The sequence below is a fragment of the Sorex fumeus genome, unplaced genomic scaffold (assembly GCF_029834395.1).
Source record: "Sorex fumeus unplaced genomic scaffold, SorFum_2.1 ptg000061l, whole genome shotgun sequence".
NCBI classification, from domain to species: Eukaryota; Metazoa; Chordata; class Mammalia; order Eulipotyphla; family Soricidae; genus Sorex; species Sorex fumeus.
In genome coordinates this window covers 35077848-35105158 of record NW_026606118.1, presented here as the reverse complement: position 1 = coordinate 35105158, position 27311 = coordinate 35077848, and the positions used below count along the sequence as shown (strand labels likewise).

The 27311-nt window shown below is 37.5% G+C and overlaps 1 protein-coding gene across 1 annotated transcript; it reads left to right on the top strand.

Moving 5' to 3' along the window:
- Positions 1–635: 635 nt before the first annotated feature.
- On the top strand, positions 636–27311 carry SMLR1 (small leucine rich protein 1). The gene is given in 4 exon segments (XM_056126367.1): positions 636–734; positions 19329–19428; positions 19463–19609; positions 27127–27311. Coding segments are annotated over 4 exon segments (450 nt in total). The 3' UTR covers positions 27231–27311.

Genomic DNA, 27311 nt, shown 5'->3' with positions numbered 1-27311 from the left:
TATATACATGCACTGAGTAAACAGATGAGCTAAGTATCATATAGTCAAATAGACTGTGAAAATAATATCAAATAACTTTTTCATTTTCTTTCACATTATCCCTGTGGAAGTTCATTTTTTAATTTATTACTTTAAAAAATCAACTTAATAATAAGGCCTAAAATTTAAAGTTGAAATGACATCAATAGCAAAATTGATCAACCAATTTTATTTCTATTATATAAATAACTAAAGATAGGGGCATTACCAAATTCTTTTCCCTCAAAGACAAAATAATTAAGGGTGAAGTAAGATTAAAGACATAAAATTATTTTAAGCACCACAATGACTAATACCATACAAGTTATGTTATTGGTATTCATCTCCCATCCCACTGACTTAAGAAGAATCTGAGAACATATCCTGACAGAATATATTTTCAATAGGACAAGGAATCATTCTGCTTATTGAACATTTTTAAATATTTTATTCAAATATAGTCTACCAAAATATAATAACATACAAGATACTTGACTTGCAATATGAAGAACAGAAAAATATTAAAGAAACCAGTCCCCACCTTCCATGGACTTAAATATAAGTAGAAATATATTTTAGTTATTTAATAAAGAACTAAGGTGATGTCTTCTAGGGTGATGTGTGGTGCAGTGGGAATGAATGGGAAGAAAGAATGGATGGCCCTGGTTGTGTCAAGGAAAGGATGGAAACTTGAGAATTGGGACTTGAAGATGAGAGTAAAGGAAGATTAACTTCCAAAACTCCAGTGATTGCCAGTCACACTTTCAGAAAATTATGGTATTTTTGCATGATACACTGTGATAACTATGATAACTTGAGGATGATGATTCCTGCTGTGACAACTCTCACCACAAGTGGGTAACACAGGGATGAAGAGAACTAGGACATGGTATATCTGTCAAACCAGGATGTCATGAAAATTCTGTAAATTAGTGCAGTTCTCAGCCCTTAAGACAGATTATTAAGCCCTTAAACTGCACTAGTTTAAGAATGACGGTGGGCTGAGAAGATAATTCAAACTGTTGGAGCATATGATTTCCTTACACAAGGTCCTGAATATGACCAATGGCACCACATGCCCATCCCCACCATAGATGGGCCTTCAACATCACTAAACCTGAGCACCAAATTGTCAGGCCCACACTGCAAGGCTGAGAATTGCTGGCAGTGACTCCTGGGATTCCCAAGCCACTGCTACTCATCTCCCACTGCAAAAGACAATGAAATATAGTCTTGGTTCAAATCAGAATTCCTAAGAGAACGGTATGAACATAGGTATGTTTTAGAAATTCTCAATTAAGTCTAATGTGAAACAGGTTGAGAGTCACTGCTGACAGTATGTCTTCTATCAGAATGAAATTGACTTAGTCACAGAGGAATTTTCAAAATTAACAGCAACAACAGAATAATAATAACAAAAACTTGTAAATAGTTAAGTATTAAAGTGTCTACTTCTATTTATATTTATGAAGAAATAAATAACAAGATCCAGAATTACCCTCCCACTGTAAATGATGAAAAACTAAAGAAAACATAGGAAATACTATTTTCAGACACTGTGCAGTGGAGGACTGTGATTTTAAACAGTAGTATAAAATGTAAGGTGAGTCCTATCATTATCCAGGCATTTAGTCAAGAGAGGTCTCCAGACAGGACAGGGACGGGGAAAACAGAGACAGAGAACCTTGCTGAATGCAGGATTCACAGACTATAGACAGGGATAAACAAGGCAGCTAGAATTTGCTGACAGGAAAATGATAAGCTGAGAAAGAATTCCAAATTTCTGTAGTAGGGATACCCTCAAGTCACTTCAAATTCAAATCTGTGCTTGCAAGGTTGAAAGTCCAAGAAACTAGACAAGAAACTTCCAAGAAAGAACATTATTATCACCCATTTTTATTCAGCATCATATTGGTGGTCCTAGCCAACATAATTGGGAAGAAAGAAGGAAGGAAGGAAGGAAGGAAGGAAGGAAGGAAGGAAGGAAGGAAGGAAGGAAGGAAGGAAGGAGGGAGGGAGGGAGGGAGGGAAAAATAGGGAAGGGCAGAGAAGGAGAAGAGGAAGAAAGGGAAAAATAGACAACAGGAATGTTTGAATGAAATAAAATTCTTAAAATTTAATCTCTCTAATTATTTAATGTCCAATATTTTCTCAAATTTAAATGACATGTAACATCCAGCTTTTCAATAGCCCACTTGTTAGGGAAGTAGGGAAATATCTTCTAGTGTCCAAAGATGGCTTATGTTGATACATAGGAATATGATTTTTAAAATATCAGTAAGAAGAGGCAAACTCTAATTTTTATGTGTGAAGGAATATATCTAATAAGAAAGTAGTTTGTTGGAAATGTCTAATAGAGTTTTAAGTGATTAAAAAATAAACTACCTTGTCCCTTAAGTCTAATAGATCTTTAGTATCCTAAAACACTCTAGAATATGTCACTGCTAATTTTTTATTTCTACATAAAAATAGCAATTATTTTCTGTTATCTGAAAATTTACATTTCTGATTACCAAAGTTAATTCTGAGAGCATGTACTTTGTGAATTATCTTTGTCTATAACTGAGAGTTGTTTATATTAAAATAAAATTGCATTAAAATTTAAAAATAGGTATTTTGGATAGAGACTTGTCTGTAGTAAATAATGTGATCATAGGTATGACTGCTAATTTTTGTTTACTATATCTTAAAGTATATGACTATTTTTCCATTGGGAATACACATTTTTCTTAATGTTCCAAGGTCTCTACTTTGTAAGGTCTAAAAGATTTCTCATGAGCCGTAGCTTCATTCTGTATGAAAGGTTTGAAAATTGTCATGATACCTTTAAGAAGCTAGAATATTTTATTCACTTCATCAGATTTAGTGTATATTGTTTTGTTATGTTATACTGAAACACATTAATTTTACTTTTGTAAAAATTAGTAAATGATTGACATTTTTTTCTTGTACCAACCATGTTTGTACTTATATTTTTCTGTAATGTTTAAGCATGAAGTTGAAGAAATTCACATGTTCATATAGTTTGGATAGAAAGAATAATGATTATTTCAGAAGCAGATTATTTCAGAGGCTTAATGTTTCTCTGTATTAGCTGGTATTTTATAACTTTTATGAATCAGAATATTGTCCTTCGTAAAGCTGTTTAATTGAAGTCAACTACTTGTAACAGGACAGATATACAACTATTTGAGGTTTACAAACTACATCTTTGATAAGGGAAACTTGTTTCATGACATGTATACAATTGCTATTAAAATGTAACTATATATTCTATTTGACTGTAAATATTTTATACAACAATACAAATAAAATATTTTTCTATTATATTTATTATGTTGAAACACAGCAGTTGTCTCCTGTTAGCTAATATAAATAACATAAATAACACAGTCAAACAACAGGTTGGAAGTGCTGGCGATTCTAGTCTTCAAGATTCAACTCATGCTGCAATTATACCCTTTCATGCGATTTGGAGTTATCTCAATATTTTTTCAGTAGATTAAAATGAATGCATATTTAAACACCATCGATAAGTCATTATTTTGTATTTTGCTAAAGCGATTTATATCATTGTTTTGTTATGTTTGGCAAAACGGAAAAATAAAAACATTGCAGCATCTAGGCAATAAAAAATCAAAAGGAGAACTTAGAATATCTCATCAGTGAAAGTAGGAAAGGTAGGGCATAGAAACACTGAAACAGCTCTGAATGAAATGTGGAAAGTGGCAGTTTGCTTTTGGTGGTAGCGGCATGTGCATGCTTTAATGAAAACATCTGGTGATGATGAAAATGGCTAACAAAGTTTTCTCTCCTTGACACAAAGGAACTGACTCCCTCCAATTATGTTATTTGTGGTATATCCCCTCATTCAAATTCCTTCTCATTTTTAATTATAGTTGTCATACTTTCTCAAAAACAATACTTCCATTAAAGTGCTTCAGTTTTCCATATGTTGAAACCACATAGCAAGATTAGCAGAGGAAAATCAACTTAAGTTTTTCTTGGGTTAAGGTAATCACAAACATTTCTTAAACCTCAAATAGTTTTGGCCACGTCTTGCTTGCTGATGAGGACCTCTAAAAGTCTCAGTTTGGCCTTTATGTGCTTGTATTCATAGTACTCATCTGCCATTGGTATTCTATCTTCCTTTTGTGGACTTCTGCAAAGCAGAAAATCGTGTATTAGTTAACAATAAAAACAATTAAAAATCATTTTAAAATTCTTGCATGAGAAAATACTGGATAGCAGTTTCCACTTAATGTTTGCATCTTATCTTCCCTTCATCTTTACTTACTCCCATCGCCTTTAAAAAGTTTATTGTCATAGATGTTTTATAGCAATGTGATCTGAAAGTGTATGGGTATATATGTATATACTGGAGGTCAAGTAAAATGATGGGAGTGTGGGTTAGGGAACACCCCCAACACATTCTAGACACTGTCTTATTTTTTGCATATGTATAATGTTTTGCATTTATACAAGTCAGCCTAAAACTCTTAAAATATCAAATCACTTATAAATTTATGATTATTGTTAGAACAATCATAAATGACTACCTCACAATATGAAATATTTTCAAATTTTCTTGTAATTGTAACACAAGTACCTGCTAATGTGCAGTGGAATCACTGAGAAGTTCTTTGAAGTAATTTGTGAATCTAAATTGCAATGCCCTTTTTGCATTTTAATTTTACTAGGAGTATACATAAAATACAGATCCCGGAACCGCGCGGCCGCATTTGCGGCCGCGCGACATCTTGACAGAACTTTTTTTTATGACATCTTATTGTCTTATTCCTACTTTGCACAAACTTGCAGGCTATCGAATGTAGCCTGCCCACAGGGCAGAGTCTGGCAAACTCCCCGTGGCGTACCAAATATGCCAAATACCAGTAACAATGATGGGTCTCATTCTCCTAAAGAGCCTTGAATATAATCTCAGGGCTAGGATGAAAGAGACGTTACTGGGGCCTGCTCGAGGCAATCGACGAATAACAGGATGATGAAATGAAAAATGAAATGAAAATTTAATCATGATCCACAAAACCACTAAGGAATTTATTAAAATTTAATACCTATAAGCAACTTGAGAAAGGTCTTAAGATGCAAAGTCAATATACAAAAAGAATTGTGTTTCTACCGACCCATGAACAAACAAATGGAAATTTTAAGGTTCATTTGTTATTAGGGTACAAAATAAAATAAGAATAAATTGTACAAAATATATGCAAAGCTATACTGTGAAAACTACAGAAGTCTATTGGGAGAGCATTGAAGAGGCTGAAATAAGTGAAAATATTGATCATGTTTTTGAATTGGATGATTCAATACTGTTAAAATTTTCATTCTGTACAAATTGATTTACAGAGATTTAATGCAAACCCAATGGAAATCCCAGCAGGTTTGTTTTGTTTGGTTGTAAGTTCGATTTTGCAATTATCTTAGAAATTAAGGGGTTTAGAATAGCCTAACAATTCAAAGTGAATTATACTTCCTGAATTTCGGACTCTACATAAAGCTACAGTGATCAAGAGACTGTGGTATTGACTGTAGAGTAGATTTGCAGAGTAATGCAACAGAATAGAGAATTCAAAAACAGATCCACATATATATGGTTAATTGATTTTCAATTAAATTTTAAATTCCAGTTTAATTGAAAAGGGAAAGGAAAATATTTTTAAATGAAAGTTGCCAGAGGAAATAAACCAAGACCCTTATCTCTGGCAATACAAAAATATGACTCAAAATAAATCATAGAAATAAAAAGGTAATATTTAAAACTATTAAACTTCTAGAAGAAATGCAAACAAAAATCTTCATGTCCTTGGGATAGACACCGATTTCTTCAGTAAAACATAAAATGAATGAGCCATAGAAGAAAAATTAAAAGGTAAATAGGATTAATAAAAATTAATAACCTAATTCTTGTAAAGACATTATAAGGAAAAGAAAAGATAAACCACAGAACGGCAGAAATTTTTGTGACACAAATGCCCGAGAAAGGACATAACAAGAATACAAAATAAATTTTGTTAATTAGAATTCAGTTAATAATATAACATGATAAAAAAATTAACACTTCACAAAATAATGCAGATGACTGGTCAGAAACATAAAAAGATAACAATATGAAAAGATGTTCAATATCTTCAATCATCAGAGTGTTTCATTGTGCCTCTTATTTTATATTTTTTGATGTTCTGACGGGCTGAAGTGATAGCACAGCGGGTAGGGCGTTTGCCTTGCAAATGGCCCACATGGCCAACCTGAGTTCGATTCTTCTGCCCGTCTCGGAGAGCCCGGCAAGCTACCGAGAGTATCTCACCCGCATGGAAAAGCCTAGCAAGCTACCTATGATGTATTTGATATGCCAAAACACAGTAACAACAAGTCTCACGATGGAGATGTTACTGGGCCTGCTTGAGAAAATCCATGAACAATGGGAGGACAGTGCTACAGTGATGTTCTGACATTGTGGTTCTTACTAATCTCAATCACTGTGATATCCTGGTCTGCTGACTTTAACATACCTAACTCATTATAAAATATGAATTCTAAGAAATTCAAATTAAATGCACAATGAGCACTGTCACATACCCATTCACATGGACAAAACATTCTCCCCCCATTTTATTGAAATACTGTAAATTGCAACACTACTAATGATAGTTTCATAAATACATTGTTTCAACACAGTTGTCCAAGGACAATCCACATCTATTCATTCCCAAGTAACCTCAATTATACAGGATAGAAATTTTAAATGAGAATACCAAGAATTAATGAGCAGACTCCAAAACTGTAATTATTTTAGAAAGCTATTACATAATTTCTTATAAAGACAATGCATACATTTATGTTGACATTCTGATATGATGCTACATACTACTCAAAGCAAATGAAAATACACATAGACACAAGGAATTTTTATGCAGTTTATTCAGAGTAGTGAAAAATTACAATTTTGTGTATCAACTGATGAATATGTGGACAAATTATGGTATATCGATCATGGATACGGAGTGTAATCTTACTTAGTAACAAAGAGGAATTAGTTACTGAAAGATGCAACAACATGGATGAGTTATGCTAAGCAATAATGTCACAAAAATATTTATACTGTACTGTAAGACTCCATTTCCATGTCACTCTAAAATAAGATTAATTTAGAGCCAGGGACATGACTCAAAGACTAGAGGACATGCTTTCCATGCAGGAGATCCGCATTTAAACCCTGGCACCATGTGGTTCCTGGCAACTCAGGGAGAAACCTTAGAGTTGCCAGGTGTGGGCCAAAGAACAGTCAAAATGAATTTATCCACATTGACAGGATATCAGAGATTACTTGGTGCTAAGGGTAGGACAGATTACTAAAGTCAATGGATGATATTTTTTGTGATGACTACATGAATATATAAATGTATTAGACACGTTGAAATATAGAATAAAGAGGCAAATTTATTGTATATAAACTATGTACTATATATCAAGTTGGTTTTATATATAAGTCTTATTAATTTTTCTTTTACCATTAATGAGGTAATAGTCTGACTAGTCTGAAAATAGCTTAAAAAGAAAAACATGTGTGTGAGACCAATTACTGATACCAGATGGTTTTATGTTATTTTAAAAGTAAAAACGATGCTAACAATATTGCTTTTATGTGTCTATAAATAGCCTTATCTCTGTGTACTTTATATTATATATCTATAAAATTACTTGATCACTTGACATCCCGTTAATCATCCATTTATTCAGGCGGGCTCCAGTAACGTCTCCAATCATCCCTGTTGCGTGCTAGTATAGCCCAGTGGCATCTGCTTGCTCCAGGAACACAAAGAGCCTCAAAAAGTTTGTTCAGGGTCTTGACAAAGAAGTCTGACCATCTCATAGGTGGGCGACCACGCGATCTTTTGTATCTATAAAATACCACTTTGTAACTGTGGCTGTACTTTTCAAATCTTTCTCTCTCTCTCTCTCTCTCTCTCTCTCTCTCTATATATATATATATATATATATATATATATATATATATATATATGCTTAACTGCTTCTGCTGACATACAGGTTCTGTTTTCCATCTCTCCCAATTTTTAAATTGGGATCTTCGGCTCACCAGCTCCAACACAATAAAACTGCGTGTCAGTTCAGGAATCCACTGTCAGGATGCATATCTGCCCTGCATTCCCCAAGAGGAAAGGTGAGGACTCTGAGCAGCTGGATGGATGCCGATGCAAAGAATATCCCCCTTTCTGCTGCCTTTTGGGGGTAGTGGGGAAGATAAAATAGAACTGCCAGATGGCTTAAACTCATTATTGCCTGACAGCATTCAGGGTGAAATGAGAGTAAATTAATCAGCATTCAGGAGGAATGAATGGCAAGGGGTGATGTATATTGATGCTATTTTAGTTCAACTGAAATTAAACCTGTAGAACTGACAACATGCATTAATCTCCCTGTTGCCTCCAGTAACTGTGCAAATGAGCTCCTAGTTTCCTTTATACAAACAACTGTTATTTTCCTGTTACTACCTTGGCAAAAAGTTCTGGTAATGGCCCGATAGGTTACCCCCAGTGATTAATACTGACTTGTGCATTATACTGACTCAACTTAATGAGAGAATTTAGCCCATATTGTAGCAATGAATCTCTACCTTGCAACTTCTCAACCCCCAAAAAGAGGGTTTCTGTAAAGGAATTGTCAGAGCTGTCAATCCTCTGCAAACACTCAGGCTTAAAAGGACATTGTGGATTCGCTGTTTGCATACAGCAGAAGGCATAGGGACATTTTTTTTTCTAAAGGGAAAATAAATTGTGCTTTTGTCGTTCTTTTAGAAAAACTAATTTAAATTTCAGTCGTCAGCTCTGACTATGTATAATAGCACATTAGATTATTATTTTCTGTGACATGTATTTAGAGATAATACTATACTGCAGAAAAAGTTAATTTCTAATTTACAAAGAAAATTAAGAAACTCATAACATCAATGAATTATATCCTGATTAAGTTTAATGTTTGCTCATTGAAGCTTTTCCCAGACAATTGCCCCCTTTTAATATTGAATATGGTAATTTGGTAAGATTAGAGACACCCTAGAGATGTTATATGCAGAGACCAGTGAGATGATGTTAATATCCTCTCGAAATCATGTCAAAAGGCAGAAATTGTAGAACGTTAAATTACAAAATTGTCTGCCAGACTCTCCGGTTCTCATTTCCACCTTTACTTTCCTGGAAAAATTTTCTTATGGAGCAGAAGAGCTGTTTCTCAGATCCAAAATTTACAGATTTGGGAGAAAGTTATTTTAAAGAAAGAAGTACAAAACTGAAACTAGTGTAGTCTGAAAAACAAATTACAAATGTAGGAAAGCTAACAGATTATTCATTACAACTTTTGTCATTTTTTTCAGGTTTTGATTTTGGTTTCTACTGGAAAAATTCCACCTTATAATAAATGAATTTTGGTAGAAGTCATATATTATGAAAAACAAAAGCTATTCTGAAATTCATGCCTTGCCAGGAGACGATCCAGTAAAATAAAACAAACAAACAAAACAAAATGCAACTCAGGACTTAATGACCTGTAAAATACAGAACATTGTACAAAGATACAATTATGGTTTTGAAATACTAAAACTCCCAGTTTTCACTCTCAGTCCAAGAGTTCTGACAAATAACATTTACCCAATTATCACAAAGTGTATTTCCTTTTTGTACTTGTACTTTTAAATTAAATATCTATGATTTTAAAATGGGCAGGAGAGATAGCACAGCGGTAGGGCATTTGCCTTGCCCGCAGCCAGCCCGGCCAAGCCGGGTTCAATTCCTCCGCCCCTCTCAGAGCCCGGTAAGCTACTGAGAGTATCTCGCCCGCAAGCTACTGGGAGTACCTCACCTGCACAGCAAAGCCTGGCAAGCTACCCATGATGCATTCAATATGCCAAACACAGTAACAATAAGTCTCAAAATGGAGACGTTTCTGGGCCCGCTTGAGCAAATCGATGAATAACGGGAGGACAGTGATTTTAAAATGATTTATATATGTCTTAGACATACAATATACAACCCCAGCATCAAGTCCACTACCAGTGTCAACCCCCTTCCACCAGAGTTCCCTCTACCCTATGCCCCCTCTACCATATGTCTCTCTTGTGGCAATTTTGACAGGCACATTTTAAGATGTTATGGTTGTTATAGTTTAAATTTCATGATTTCAGTTGTTGAGTCTGTGCTTTGGATGTTTGGCTGTACCTGCCGCTCTCTCACATCACCAGTCTAACCAAGGGCTTTGACCTCTGTTCCCCCATTACTTCATTACTTCCCTTTCTCCTCTTCTTGCTTCCCACCTTGATTTCCTTCCTTCTCCATCCCTCTCTTTCCTCTACTCTGAGGTCAAGGGTGATTTAGGCACCCCCACTTTACTGTGTTACGTTTCCCCATAAGTCATTCAGTCATTCTATATACCACAAATAAGTGAGATCATTCAACACAAAATGTATTTCTGTGTCTATAATTATATACACTTTCAGAGAGAATTTTCATTTTGACTGGGCATAAATGAGAACAAATCTCCCATTCGTAGTTTTTCATGTCTGATGTTTGGAAGAATTTTCAAGAGTAGATTCAGTCTCTGCACATTAAAATCCTTGTTTCTCCTGCACATCCCACAATCTGCTTAAATTGAATGTCTAAGACATTTTAAGATTGTGATAAAATTTTTTTCCCCTGAACATCTGGATCTCAATGCTAAAAATTATACAACAGTGGATAGTAGCAGCATTTCTGGAAATTATTCCGATATCATAACAGCTAACTGTAACTTTACCATACACATAAATGACTGCAAACCACATAAATATTCCAATAACCCAAACTATATGAGTTCTCAACTCATCTTTCCCGTAGATGTTCCAAAATACCTATGTCTGCTCCCACAATCCCTGACACAGGGGTATGACAGTGATAAAACTGGAGTGGAATGAAGCTGAATCTTAATTCACCAAATGTAGTGTCCTTGACTGAATCTTGGAAGGGCCCATGTAAATGAGGGTACTAAAATTTAAGCTTCATTTGATTAAATTAGCATAGCTCAACTTCTGTTCTTATCTCTTATTTCATAAATGTGCTCATTAACCAAAGCATAATGGGTGAAGGCAGAGAAAAGCTGAAATCATTAGAACTCCACCTCAGTTACTCCAAGTCTTTTCAAGCAAGAGAACACTTTTTGATGTATCAAAGTGCCCTCAGCTCCCCTAGGGAGTCTGGAGTGCAAATGTCTCCCACTGCTGTCACAGTCTATTGCTAATGAACTGAGCATCTCATTTTCATCACCATACCAGATAGGACAGGATTACAAAGAGTCTGTTTTAGGTAGACATGTTTCACAAATTCTTTTCAGATGAACAAAATAATTACAGAGTGGGTTGTGTTTATCCTTGGAAAATTTCATAAGACAATACTGCTTTGCTCTACAAAATAATTTTGTGGGGTAGGTGAGCTTGGAGAATGTTAAGAACTTCACTACTAGGTGATTCTTAAATGGTGGGAGTGAACATATGCTAATACAATTTACAAAAACATAAGTAAAAAACCTCTACGGTCCAATTCTCTGGAATAATTTGTTGCCTATTCACTGCCTCCACTCTCTATGCTGATACTTAGGAGCAGGTTTTATACTCAGAGCACCCAGACAAATGTCCTTACCTTATGGTCTATACCCTAATCAAGTTCCTCAGATCCTATATTCCAAAACTATTAAGCAAACTTATGATCAAAGGAACAAAAGACTAAAGACTTACCTGTACTGACTTGAGATTTACAAATCACTTTAGCATGTTCAAGCTTTAAAAAATGTAAATATAATGACACCTGCTTACTCCAGTAGTTTCTACATTTACCTGTCTGCAGTTTTCAAACAATGTCTAATAACATTTAGCAAGATATAAATTTGATAGACTGTACTATGAGCATATTTTCTTGGCCATTTTTAATGTTGATTAACTTCTAGATCAATGTTTTTCCAGTGTGTTTTCTATCATTGTCTCCTTTTCAAATGTGCTCCAGTCACTATATATTGCCTTACTTCTCTCATCTCAGGAATGAGTGTGTGCTGTTCCCTCTATCTAGAATTAAGTTCCTCCCAGTACTCTCCTTCAGTTCTGTGCTCAGACATCTACTTTTTAAAGAAAATGACTACAATGGGCTGAACTGTGTCCTATTTTCTTTCCAAATCCTAACCTTCAATGAGACTATATTTGAAGGTAAGGCCTTTAAAGAGGTAAGGAATGATAAATTGGGTTATAAAGTGGTGGTGGTGGTGGTGTGGTGATGTGGTATCGAATACCCTGTAACTGGAATAGCTGATGAAGAGGAAGGGGCATCAAGGGACTCTCTGGTCCAAGAAGAAGCCAGGTGGGGGACACATATAGAAGAGAGGCTTCACCACTTACCAACTCTGCAGGAATTTTGATCTTGGACTTAACTCAGATAAAATACATTTCTCTTTAACCAGCAATGTTTGGGTGTTATGATAAGATTTACAAGCCAAGGACTCCTTTATGGACAACTATACTTAAAAATATTACTTTCTTTTAATTTTATCTTTTTCTGTTTCCTTTTCCTGCAAAACACTTTTGCTGTTTTTTTTTTAGAGGCACTGGATTATAGTATAGAGAATCGTAGATAAATATTAGGCTCTGGGTTCAAATCCTGACCCTGCCACTTTCCTTTCTTTTTCTACATCTTTTGTTATTCATTGTTGTAGTAATTGTCCTCATTATAGTTGTTTTGACACATTTGGTAGCACAAGGGGCTAACTCCTGGTGCACAAGAATCACTCCCAGTGGCTTTCACAGGACTAAGGGGTGCTGAGATCAAGACGAGTTGTCCTACATGGACAGAGTATGCTCCAGTCTTGTGACCCATCTCTTTGCCAGCCGCTGCCCCTTGCTAACAGTGAGATCTTTAATGAGGTTTAAAAGCTTTCTGAACTTTTCCATCTGCAGAGTGGTGAAGAGAAAGACAGTGCTTATTTCAGAGGTAGTGAATCAGATATTCACTATAAGTGAATATGAACTCTTATAAGTGAATGAGATGAACCTGTGAAGTTTTTACTAGTTAGAACAATACAAGCATTCAATTATTGCTCACTACCCACTGGAGTTAAAATTCCTTCAGGATAGGGTTTTTGTCTTACCCAGGCACGTATTCACTCTCACCGAATTTGCACTTCCAGGACACATGTCAAGGCATATATAAATGAAGAATAATCAAAGTCTATAGAATTTTTTCTCAAAGTTTACAAAGAAAATGTTGCTTGTCTTTTGGCATTGGTCACCAAGCAGTGGTGGAAGAGGTGGGGAGAAATGAAGATTAGGCTACACCACTATAGAAATAGTGGTGGGGGCTTGTGGAACATTGGTAATGGTGGGTGCAGTAATTTTGTACATCAATATCACAAACTTCATCAATATTGTCACCATATTTCCTAAACTATGGTTTTAAAAACATTTAAAGAAAAAAAACCTTTGGGGTTATAACAATAGTACAGTAGGTAAGGTGTTTGCCTTGCATGAGAGAAGAGCAGAAATACTGGTAGATGCGGCAGAAGCTGGGAAAAGTATTCGTAATGCCCGCCTGTCCTTCGCCAACTATAAGACCAAGATGACTGCCCTCCGACGTCCTGATGGATCCATCACATCCTCCAGAACGGCAATGGAGAAGATTATCCATGACTTCTACTCAAATCTCTTCGATAGCCATGTCCACTTGCCGACATACCAAATTCCACAGGATGGATATGTCGTTCCCAACGTTCTCCCTTCCGAAATCCGACACGCCATTTCGTCGGTAAAGAAACAAACAGCACCCGGCCCAGACAAGGTCAGACCTGAACACCTGAAGAACCTGCCGTCAGTACTCATCAATACACTGGCTCAGCTCTTCACTCGCTACCTGTCTGAATGCAAGGTTCCGTCCCAATGGAAAACCAGCAGGACCGTACTACTGTTCAAGAAGGGAGACATCCATGACATTGGCAACTATCGCCCGATCTGCCTATTGTCTGTCATCTACAAGTTGTTCACTCGAGTCATCCTAAATAGGATTGGCAGAACACTAGATGAAGGACAACCATGCGAGCAAGCCGGGTTCCGCAAAGGATTCAGCACCATCGACCATATCCACACGATAACCAAGCTCATTGAGGTTTCTCGGGAGTTCAAGATGCCGATCTGTTTAACGTTCATTGATTTAAAGAAGGCCTTTGATTCTGTTGAGATGGAAGCGGTCATTGAAGCCCTAGCCAATCAGGGCATTCAAGCCCAATACATCAGGATCCTCTGTGAGCTGTATTGCAGATTCACTACCAGGATCTCACCATTCTACAAAGAAGTGATCGTTGATGTCAAGAGAGGGGTGCGGCAGGGTGATACCATTTAACCGAAACTCTTCAGTGCCACCCTCGAGAACATCATGCGACAACTGGAATGGGAAGGAATGGGAGTGAAGATAGATGGTCGGCAATTACACCACCTCCGCTTTGCTGATGACAATGTTTTAATAACACCAAACATCAGCCAAGTGGCACAAATGCTGGCCGACTTTGACCGTGAGTGTGGAAAGGTAGGACTACAGCTGAATATTACAAAGACAATGTTTATGAGAAACAGCCTCGTTCCTGATGCCCCATTCGCTCTCAATGGAACGACCATCTCCGAATGCAACAGCTATGTGTACCTAGGTCGAGAGGTCAACATGACAAATGACCTGGCACCCGAGCTGCGCAGGAGGAAGAGAGCGGCTTGGAACGCCTTCAAAAATGTTGAAGCAATAGCTAAGAGGACGAAGAACCTCCGGGCACATCTCTTTGATTCCACTGTTCTTCCTGCATTAACTTATGCCTCAGAGACCTGGGCCCTACGCAAACAAGATGAGAACGCTATTCAGGTCTCCCAAAGAAGAATAGAAAGAGCTATGCTTGGAATATCACGTTTCACTCAAATGAGAGAAAGAATCTGGAGTTCTGACATCCATCGACGATCAAGAATCAGGGACGCTGTCTCATTTGCCAAGGTGTCGAAAATCAGATGGGCTGGTCACGTAATGAGATTTAAAGACGACCGCTGGACTAGAACTGTTACCGACTGGATTCCATGGGATGTCAAAAGACCGCGTGGCCGCCCACCTATCAGATGGTCAGACTTCTTCGTCAAGATCATGAACGGTTGGTTTGAGGCTCTTCATGTTCCCAGAGCGAACAGATGCCATTGGGCTACACTAGCACGTGACAGGGACAAATGGAGACGTTACTGGCGCCCGCTCGAGCAAATCGACGACTAACGGGAAGTTAAGTGATTAAGTGATTAAGTAGATGACCTAGGTTCAATTCCTAGCACCCCATATGGTCCCGAGCCCATCAGGAATGATTCCTGAGCACAGAGCTATGAGTAAGCACTGACCACTGCTGGGTGTGACCCTCAACCCCAAAAAGAAAGCTTTGTTTTAAAAATGAAAGAATTTTAAAAGCAGCTTTCTGAATTGTAGCTGTAATAATTGTACATAAAAATTCTGTCACTGTCACTGTTCTCCCGTTGTTCATCGATTTGCTCGAGTGGGCCCAGTAATGTCTCCGTCGTGAGTCTTGTTGTTACTGTGTTTAGCATGTTGAATATGTCATGGGTAGCTTGCCAGGCTTTTCCGTGCGGGCGAGATACTCTCAGTAGCTTGCCAGGCTCTCCCAGAGGGGTGGAGGAATTGAACCTGGCTCAGCCAGGCCAGCTGCGTGCAAGGCAAACACCCTACATAAAAATTAAAGTACAATTATTCAAAATTTCATAAATACTAGAGGTATTTACACCAATAGGAAATGCTAAAAAGAAAGAGTTACTAACAAGACAGTGAACTCTCTTATTTTTTACCTTTCAGTCATTTTTTTGTCAGTGTGTGGTCATTGCTTTTATGAGTACCTTTAGCCTACCAGAGCCACATGATTTCAGAAGATTTATTTTCATGTTGACTACAGAACAAGTGTCAAGTTATACTACTTTGATTGACATGGACTAATGAGCCAAGTTCAGTGGGGCAATTAACCAGGGGCAGAAAAATATAGTTCTTTCTACACAAAGAGCGCTTGAAGCCATCAGTACTACATTGACACTGTGGGTTATACTTAATTTCAGCAAAACAGCTCCCATGTAATTAAATCGAGGCACGACATTCAAAATTAATTGGTTTTGCTTGTATTTAATTTTTAATTGACTTTGTAGCTGGACATAATTTGATACTTCAGATATCTGTCTATGACATTTTGGCAACTCCCCCTGATGGACTTCAGAACTTTCATTGCTCTAGGGCATGTCACTGGAATGAGTCATTCTTTATGGCTCAGGAAGATAAAGGCAGACTCCAAACCAAAAGCTTGATGATTTGCTATTACCCTTAACAGGTCGCAATTACCTAAGGTCAACTTTTGCTTAGCTGTCACTGAGAGTTTAACAGATGGTATAGGAATTCTCCAGATTTTCACTCCCAAATCTCAATATCTGCAATTACCTGGCTTTAAATCATGTCAATCAACTATGGGAGCATTTGCTATTAAAGAAAGCAATGGGAAGGTTTATTTTCCCCAAAGTAATATGTCTATTTTCACAGATGTATGTTTGTGAAATATAATTATTTCTATTACTCAATAATTTCTTTATAATTATTTGTGGCATGTAACTACCCTACCTTTTCATCTAATTATTTATGAAGGACTGTTCATGTCATCTCTAGTCTCCCTGTCCCCTTCTTCCTATTCTACTACTTCTCTTGCATATTTGAGGAGGGGATGCTCCATACCCCTCTATGCTCAGAGCTTACTCTCAACTTTGGGAAATAGATTCATGGGTGCTGGGGATTGAACCAGGGTCAGCTGCATTCAAGTCAGATTATTATATCTTGTTACCGTGTTCAGACACCCTACTCTGATCTCTCTTCTTTACAGTTCATTTTTTAAAGTACTTTCCAAGAGTTTCCTAAAACCAAATCAGATCACGTACTTCCATTATTCAGTTCATTACTATACAGATTGCTTTTCTTTCTCGCCCTCCCTTCCTTCCCTCCCTCCCTCCCTTCCCTCCCTCCCTCCCTCCCTCCCTCCCTCCCTTCCTTCCTTCCTTCCTTCCTTACTTCCTTTCTTCCTTCCTTCCTTCCTACTTATTTGTGACTCTGGGCTCAGGATTACTCCTGGCAGTACTTAAGAGACCAAAGGTGATCAAACCAAGTACCTTTGATCAAGGCAAGTACCTTAACTCCTGTATTATCTCTCCAGATCCTAAGTTGCAATATGTAGGAGGATATTTAAGACAGTAAACTCTACTTCTCTTTCCACCTTTAAATTGTAAGCTTCTTGCTTGAACTCTAATCATTTAGTAGCTCTTAATTGTACCCTATCTTCTATAAACTCTGCCCTGCTCTGTGGCACATATTTATTTGAGGAAAGTACTACTCAGCTCCCCATTGTCAGGTTCAGCTCAAATCCTATCTTTTTAAATAAGCACAGCCCCATCTCTTAAACTGAAATAAATCACTCTTCAGAACCTCCATTGCCCTTCATATGTCAAACTGGTAGTTTACATTATTGCCATGTATATATTTGCTGTCCCTCTTACTTACCTCTGTCTAGACATTCCATGAAGGCTTGTTGACTGGAATGAAATGAAAAGGAAGAATGTGACACACAGTCTGCCTAATAGCTGCCTAACATCTTGCTGATAATGTCACCTGTTCCTGAAGTCTCTTTGTGGATTGAAGCTTTACAAATTAGCATCTCCTGTTAGAGCCGAAAGAGCACTGGGCAATCATCTCATTGGAAGACACATACAAGTAATAGCAGCACTCAAAGATTTGTGAAGAAGAGAAGCAAATGAAACACAACAAATGCTGATGTAATCTAGAGTACCCTGTAGACCTTTTCTGAAATTAAAGTGTCTCTTTTCTGAGAGGAGATATTAATTATTTGGATGCCAGCCAAGCATCTCAGAGACCCTACCCACTCTTATCATTTTATAAATTAAGGTGCTAGCTTTACCATTGATATCAAACTATATGACCATGCAAAGACCTTGAGGAAGAATTTAGGAGATACTGCTTTACAGCAGCACGTCCCTCAGACTCTGCCAAGGCAGACCAGTGGGCCTAGAAGATAGTTTCAATGTGAAAATGATGTCAGTTAGTTTTCATTTAGTAGGCACCATTTTTGTTTGTTTTGGAGTCACATCTGGCAGTGCTCAGGGCTTACTCCTGGCTCTGTACTCAGGGATCACTCTTGATAGGCTTCGAGACCATATGGGGTGGTGGGAAACAAACCTTGCATGGCTTCTTTCAAGACAAATGCCCCATCGTCTGTGCTATCGCTTCAGCCCCAGTAGACACTTTCTTTGGGCATTTTCACTAGTCACTGGTAACTTAACCAAGTCAATGTTGACATGGTGCATTCCCCTCCCCCTTCCCCCACCGCCAAGGGTGTGTGCCTGTTAAACAACCATATCATTACCATACAAGTATTACCTTCTATTAGTAATGGTGGTTTATAAAAATGAGTAGGGCTTATAGAAATGGATGGTGGTTTATAGAAACAGAATAGGGCTGAGATTAAAGTACTAGTAGAGCAAGCAAAAGCTGATTCACCAAGGGAAGAAGAAAAAGGCGTAATCTAGTCATCCCTACCATCATTACTACGGTGGTCATTTTCTGTTTCTGCCACTCTCAGAGGGAGGGATGATGATTTACTATTTTCAAATATCCAGCAACTATCAATGACTGTGGATTCTAGTAGAACCAATGTTGATTGAAAAATAACCAATGCGCTTCTCAGAAAAGTTTCCAGAACTGGTACAACAGAAAAAGTTTTCAAATGGGCCGGAATGCTTGTTTCTCCTTCTTGGACTGTTTTTGTTTTAATTCTATATGAAGGAATATTTTCTTTCTCTATATTGTTTATCTAGGTTTATAGGTACTCTAACATGTTTGCTAAGTAATTTTTTAACTCTGAAATAGAAAATGCAGAAAAAACTTCATTGTCTGGAAATATATGGGAAGACGATAGGTCACAAGAAGTTTTGTTTGAATTCAGGAACTTTACTTCATCGCAAATAAATAGAAAACAAAAAACTCTTAGACTTTCTGGTATCATTTCCATGGGACCAGATAAATCCTCATCTTCAGAATGGCCTAAGGCATTCAGCTCTCAGCTGTCAATGTTTTGGAGCTAAGTTACAGAGTAACCTGCCAGCAATCCTCTCAGAATTCATGGGGTTGTTTAAATAGAGCAAAGTCCACAAAAAGTTCCAGCAAGAAGTGCTGAGCAAAGGACAGAGCCCCAGAAGAAAACGAATATAGATTCTGAAGAAGTCTGCCGCAGTACCTGGTCTCAATGTGGACACCACTAGCCTGGGGTGGAGGGGGGTCTGAGAGATTGGCTATGACCTCAGTGCTGTCAGAGTATGTGCGAGAGCTCCCTGGTTGGTTCCTCTTCTTTGGAATCTTCTTGCCAGTGATTTTGCTGCTATTTCTTCTCATTGCCTACTTCAGAATCAAACTGATTGAGGGTAAGTGTGAAGCCACACAGGCAGGGGTGTGAGGTCCTGGCCTCTGACACACTCTTGGGACAAGCCAATGCTCTCTCAGCATTTGTGGGCCATCTGTCTGGAGAAATCGTTTTGATTTGTTGATACTTCTCTTTTTCAAGATAGCTTCATGCGTGTATGTGGTAATGTTTAATCCTTTCAGTAGTGAGGATCATGGGTAAGACTATGAACACTTGCTACTGGGCTCCAGTTAGGAGCTACAGGGAAGCTATAGAGCTCCATAACTGGAACTCTGTCTCAGAAAAATTGACCTGGTAGTTGGCATAGGGTTTCTTGTCTGTGTCTAAGGGTAAGAGATTTTCAAACATTAAATCATTTCTCATGATTGGTTTATTCTATTTGAAGGCATGTGTGACTGTGCCAGGGAGTATGTGCCCACACACATATTTTTTTATACCCACATTGTGCCAAACATGGTACTTTGACATTGTTCGGCAAATATAAAGTCCTAATAAGTATTTAATGACTTGCTATAAATTTTACATGGAATTGTAAATGTTAACACATACAAAACCCAAACAAAACAAAAACTTATACAACCTCAGAAGCTTCCACTGATGTAGATGTGAGTAGTGGGGTTCAGGAAGAAGAGTGTTTATTCTTTGTTAATTGAAATGAAAGAAATTGGGCTATATTAGGATAGAGAAGGGACCAATATGACAATAATATTTGTAAATGATTATTTTGAACATTTATCTGAGTGCTGAAAGTAGGTAAAGTGATATATCTGCTAAATTTTCAGTATCTGTATTGCAAACTATAATGCCCAAAAAGAAAGAGAGAATAAACAGAGAGAGAGAGAGAGAGAGAAGAAAAGTACCTGCCACAGAGGCAGGAGAACCAGGGGGAGGGAAACTGTGGACATTTTGTGGAAACTGTGGTGGAAATCTACACTGGTGAAGGGCTGGGTGTTGGAACATAATACAACTGAACCCAATCATAAGCAATTTTGTAACTGTGAAAAATAAATAAATAAAAAGCATTGGGTCAAAAAGAAAAAGAAAAAGAAAGAAACAGGGCTATATAGCCAGCAAACATTAATGCTATAAAGGTCAATGAGTATTTTAGCCATCTCAACAAAAATATGTATTTAATTTGGATGGCATTGTATCAAGGTTTATATAAAAGCTTGAAAGTCCCTCTTCTTCCACAAAAACTTGGCAGGTCCAAGCAATGACTAACTATTATGTATACAGATATGGAGAATCTAGAATGATAAATACTATCCCATACAGCATTAAAAAAGAATATAGTACAATATTTATTTCTGAGATTTAGAACATAAAGAAATCCTGGAGAATGAACAATATTATATGAAATCCAAGTGTTCAGTCACAATGTACTCAAAAATGCCCCCAGCTTTTTCCTGTCTCGTTTTTTAAATAAATGGTTCTCTTGTTGAGTATTCTGTCTTACTGTATGCTATTTATGTGATAAATCCATTTGTTTATTATGTTAGCTTACCCTCCACTGTGCTCACAACCAAAGTGCTAGACATTTCACCAGTTAGCCATTTCTTATCAGCAAGCCCTGGACAGCAGTTTCTGAAAGGGGGAATAGAACCCCTCAAGACCCAAACTCAGTATCCCCTCAGAGTCTCAGAAATATGTTACTGCCTCCCACTGCAGGCCTCTCATGTCTGTTGTCATGACCTCTGTAGATCACGCTTGTGCCAGAACTCCCACTAATGCTGTATAACCTTTGAGGCAGGAAAAAGATGCTGATTCACATGCAGAAGCTTAAGTGCTTTATACCACTTCACATTGTATATCTGGTTGCCTCTCTGGGTAGATATAATTTTCATACCTCAAACATGCACCAAGCTTTAAGATGAGGCCAAGACCATGTCATGAATGCCCAAGTCTCCTATGGGTTTTTACTTTCTGGTCACTATAGGGAAAATGATTCAGCAGGACAAGTGGCATTTAGAACAGTCTCTGCAAAATAGCTTGAGATTGGGTTTTATAGCATTAACTATTCCTGCATGACCTATGGAGACAAATCTTTAATGTTTGTAAAGACTAAATGAGCCTACAGTATTTTTTCTTAGCTGTCACCTTAGTTCTGCAGAATAAGAGAACCAATCACTTTCCTTCAGAATGCCCTAGAAAAGCCAATTTGCCTCAGAGAATGGAGGCTGACCTCACAGGGAGCTGATGCAGGATAAAATGGGGCAATGAGCTAAACTCTCACTGTTTGGATATCATTGTGACCGTGGTGACACCCTGAACTCTTCAATACCTTCCTGCTTGTGTACGCTGACTGGAGATCACTGTAGCACTGTCCTCCCATTGTTCACCATTTGCTCGAGTGGGCACCAGTAACATCTCCATTGTGAGACTTGTTGTTACTGTTTTTGGCATATCAAATAGGCCATGTGGAGCTTGCCAGGATCTGCCGTGTAGATGAGATATTCTCAGTAGCTTGCCAGGCTCTCTCTGAGGGACAGAGGAATCAAAATCAGGTTGGCCACATGCAAGGCAGACACCCTACCCGCTGTGCTATCGCTCCAGCCCCTAGAGAACACATCTGAGACAAGCTCACCCGAGGTGCTCGATGACACTGAAATTTCTTCCCACATAGCATTTGAGTTAAGGGTGCAAAGATCTATTCTCTCTTCTCCCTTCTCTCTTCATTTCAAGTTCTGGTACATTACTGAATCTTCCATAATTTTTTTACTTGCTTTGTATTGAATCAAGTTCCAAACTTGAATCATACTTCTGGACAGAAAATAGTCTTGTGTATTCATTCAACAAATGATTGACAATCTACATTTTCCAGGAATTTTCCTAATTACTAGAACAGATCTTTACCATGAGCTTTCAGGACAGAGAAAAAAATGCTTCCAGCTATAAAACATCACAAAAGATCTTTGGCAAAATCTTGAAAAGGATGTTGTAAATCTGTATTTCTGGTTCTGATTCCATTAGTTGTGTAGTCAAAGGAATAGAAGAAAGACAAGCCTATATGCCACTAAGTCTTATCCTGAAGTTAAAGCTGAACAGTCACATTTAAGGCTTAAGGCAAGACCATTGCACAGCTTAAAAATAACACAGTGTCTCTCTTCTGCTACCACTTTTGCTGAATTTTGCTGGTGAGCCTGGAACTTCTGCACTACCAAGAAGGAGACAAGGAAGACTGAGGGAGGGGGAAGTGAAAGGAGCTATTTATTATAGCCTAATAGAAATCTTTGCATCCATCACTTAATGTAAAGAAGTTATTACTGGAGCAAACACTAATGACTTTAAATACACTGTTGTTATTGGCCTGCCAATGAGCCTGAACGGTGCCAAGAGAGAATTGCTCAGCCAAGTAGACCAAAGTATTGTCTGTGTCACTGTTGAGAGTGTGTTTCAATTTTAGTTCGATGAGGAAATCAGGGACAATGAGTGCAAACTGATCATGGTAATAGCTTAGAAGTAATTCATGCTATGTTATTCTCAAGAGTTTTCTGCTCAGGAGTCAGAGAAGTGGTAGAGGAGTAAGGTGCTTGTTTTGCACACAGCTGACCCTGGTTCTATCCCTGTCACCACAAATAATCCCCTAGTACCACAGAGAACCACAACTAAACCCTGGGCCCTGATGGGTGCAATACCCCCGCCCCCCCCACACACACACTCAAAGAGTTTTCTGTTTAATTACTGCTTTACTTACATTCTCTCCCTTTCCCAAATGGGATGTGTATTCTCCCTTTGGGAGAATATTTCTTGATGGTATTTTCCAATGTTAACTTCAGACTTTGAATGCCTTTATTTTTTATATATTTATCTGATTCCTTTAATTACAAATTCAAATTTCTCATAATAAAACAATCTCTAAGAACATGTAGATTTTGAAATTTATAGTTCTCTGTGTAGTGGCTCTTATAGAGGATTAGTAGTAGTATCTTCTGTACAGTTTGAGGTCAAATGAGATCACTTAGTTCCACATAAATATTATCATTTTGTATTTCCATTTAGCCTCTCCCACTTAGAAACTGTAAATAGATGGTCAAATGTCACATCATTAATCTTCCAGCCAAGGTTATGGCAAGTGTAATCATTTCTATTTTGTTCCTGTAAAGAAAGGGACATTGACGAATTAACTGGTGGATTCACAGAACCCCAGAGTCCTGCATTCTGAAACAGAAAATCAGTTTGCTTGCCTCATACAACCTCTTCCGAGAGACAAGAGAAGCATTTTAAGATGTGATGGAAAGCATGTGGAGGTATTGTAATTATTCAACATTAATCCTCACACTTCAAGTGTGAGGAGGTAATGGTGCATGTAAATTTAATTAGCGTGTAGAGAACATCAATTTTCTCACAGAGGAAGAAAGAAAATTCTCTAACATCCTGCACTCTTCAATCTGTGTCAATTGCCTCAAGGAATAGCTCTGGAGGTGAAGGACTGAGTCTGGAACTTTCCATTGCCAAACCCTTCATCAGCCATTGTCATGGGCATTTCACATTATTCCCACTGCTCACATAACTTTCAAAGAGACAGTGTCTCCTAGAGTGGAAGTTTTGATTATTCTAACTCACCATGTTTTGACATTCTTAAATCTCTACTTTTAGCACAAGTCCTGCTGCCCAAATCATCACTGGCCAATAAAAAAATGGATTTTAAAATAATTGGCATTCTGCAAAATAGCCATTAAAATATCATGTCTACTGAATTTCTGAGAAGTTTTGTTTGCAATAGATACAAAATGAGGTTCAATAAGTGATCATGTCCTAGCCTTCAACAACTTGTATTCTAATATAGACGTCTTGAGAATTGAAAGTGTACTGGGTGAATGGATACTTTTCACTAAGGCTGACATATGTATTTTAGTTGTCATCAATAAATAGGCAAAAGTACTGGAGTAATCAAAATAACTTAAGGCTTAGTAGAGAGAAATTAAGAGCTCATATTATAGAATCATCCCAAGTAGGGTTTAAATTCCTGATCTATAACTATGACCACTCTGATCTCTTGAAGATTTTCTAATCTGTAAGATATAGCTATAATATTGGTGTACGAGATTAACTGAGGTGCTACTGAGAAGAAGCTCAACATGTCTGTCCTGAAAAACTATTAGCTATTATTCCCACTGCTCACAATAACTTTCAAAAAGACAGAGTCATTTTTATTATAATGACTCTAGACATTTCCTCCAAGTCACTTTTCTAGAAAGCAGCTGAGACAGAATTTGAGCTCTGGCTAACTCCAGAGCTTGCTCTCAGCCAACACCCAGCAGGAAACATTGAGCATGGAGTAGGTACTCAATAACTATCTGTTGAATGGATGAATCTTTTTTGAACCAGGTAAATAAATTTATCACCAACTTGAGAGTCAACTGTGTGAGAATTTTAACCAAGGCAAGAATTGCACAAAAGCTATGAGAGGATTTGGTGAATCTTTTTATGTAGTATGTAATTATCACTATTGACATGGAGGACTCCTCTATATGAAAATAGCCTTCAAGATACATTTCTTCACCTGTGGTAAAAAGGGAAAACTTTATTTCCTGCAGAATTTTCTATAACAACAGACTCGAATGTTTTCAAGGCCATTGCCTCATCTGGCCCATGTAGTTCTTCCCTCCACTCTGCTCAATAGACCCAATGGAAATTATTGCAAGCTTTTCAAGAGGAAACATCCTTTCTCTTGCTATTTGCATTTTGCCTAGCACATAACCTTTATTTACTGAGTTGATAGCTCATAGTTTGTTGAAGTATGACTTGGTGTCTCCTCCAGTTCTCCATTCTTAAAATTCTTCTCTTTCAATCTCATTATTTGGGTGGCCCATTTTCTTGGTCTACAATGTATATTGTTGATGTTCAAAGCTTCTATTGTACAATGATCCATCAGTAATTAATAGTAAAAAGGAAGAGGTGGATAGTTAAGATGAGGGTTTGATCCCAGCACCACATGGTCCTTCACACACTGCAAGGTGTGGCCTTGGAGAGCTCCTGAGCACACCTAGGGTGGCCAGCGTAGTCTCCAGCACCTCATCCTCAGCTCCTCACATTGAACTGCTGTCCAGGTTGACAGAGAATCTCTGGGAGCAGCTCCTGAGGTCCACCCTCCCCCCAAATAAAGAACAAAATGGAAGAAATTTCTCATCTTTTAATTAGATCCAGGGGCCATCACAGTCAAAATCTTTGAACTAATAATGATCTGTGTGAAAAAGTAGTGCTATTTATTGAGTGGCTGGAGCATAGGATTCAGGATCATACGGTCTGGGATTCTATCACTTTCTGTGACCTTGGGTAAATTGCTTCATCTGTATTTCTCTCTGCCACACTTTGCTCATCTATAAAGTAGAATAATAATAGTGATCACAATGACATAATTTCAAAGGAAGAATTAAATAAGACATACAAAGTCTTCTCTCGGTTTCTGGCACATAAGTGCTCTATAAAAATTAGCTTTGAAATCTCGAGGCTCATGTATCCTAGCGACTATTGCCATCTAGTGCATATGCGCCCTCTCCCAACCGAAAAGACAAGCATTTGTGTAGAAACCAGGTCACAGACAATGCAGGAGTTCTGACTAAATGGCATATAAAATGCCTGGCAGGGGGTAAATTGTATAAATCAGATACATCAGATATGGGAGCAAAAAAGAATATTTCTGGGCCCAATTCTACAAAGATTATATGCTTCTGGTCCCTAGTTTGGATAATTTTATAATTCTGAAAATGAAAATATTGAGTAAAAACAGGGTCAACTGTTTGTGTTAGTGGAAGGAAAAAAAGATATATATATATATTCTTGATGTACCTATAAAATCTTAAGGATATTTGTCAGGGTCTCATGAAATTGAAGGGTTACTGGAGAAGTAATACTACTGGAATATTCAAAATCAGGTAAGAGTATACAGAAAAGATGATATGCATATAAGAGAAACGACCAGTGTCCAGGGAGCTGCGGACTGGAAAATGCCACTCAATCTAGGAATGATGATGTTATTCATTAAGTTTTAATATTTTAGTAGAGTAGCTCTAGCTGAAGTTGTATTTTAAGAGGTTAATAAATGATAGTAAAAATCTGAAAATGTCAAGTTTTATTAATAGTGTAAGAAAAGGAGACTAATATTTTGACTTATCTGAAAATCATAAAAGTCCCAAAAATTTGGGGGGAGGAAGAGAAGCAAATATCCTATCTTACTTCAATATCCATTTCTAGCCCCTGGTTTATAGACATAGTAATGGATGCTAATTGGAGGTGGATATCTTAAAATATATTTAGCGTACAATGATTTTTGTCACAATGGCAATTTGTCCACTCTTACCAGAACCATGCTACAGAAATTAGCATTTTTATTTCATTTGGAATTGTTGAAGGAAGTAAGCAGAGGTTCTCCAATAGGACTTGACCTATAGTTCTTGAGTTCTGAAATTTTCTGGGGCCACCAGTATCAGAAATGCAAGTCAAGGACCATTTATGGTGGGAAGTTACCAGTATCATTCAACTGTCTTCAAAGTATTAATTGATATATTTTCCTTTCAGTTAAGGAAGAACTTTCACGAACTGCTGATTACCAATACAATAAGCGACATCAACGAATGTACCATCGCCTGGCTCGTTCTTCCCGGCAACAGAGAATGAGATGAACATGACTGTTGGCAAAATAGTTGTGACTAAAACACAATGAATTTCTATTGATCAATGGTTCAGCTAATAAAGTAAGTTGG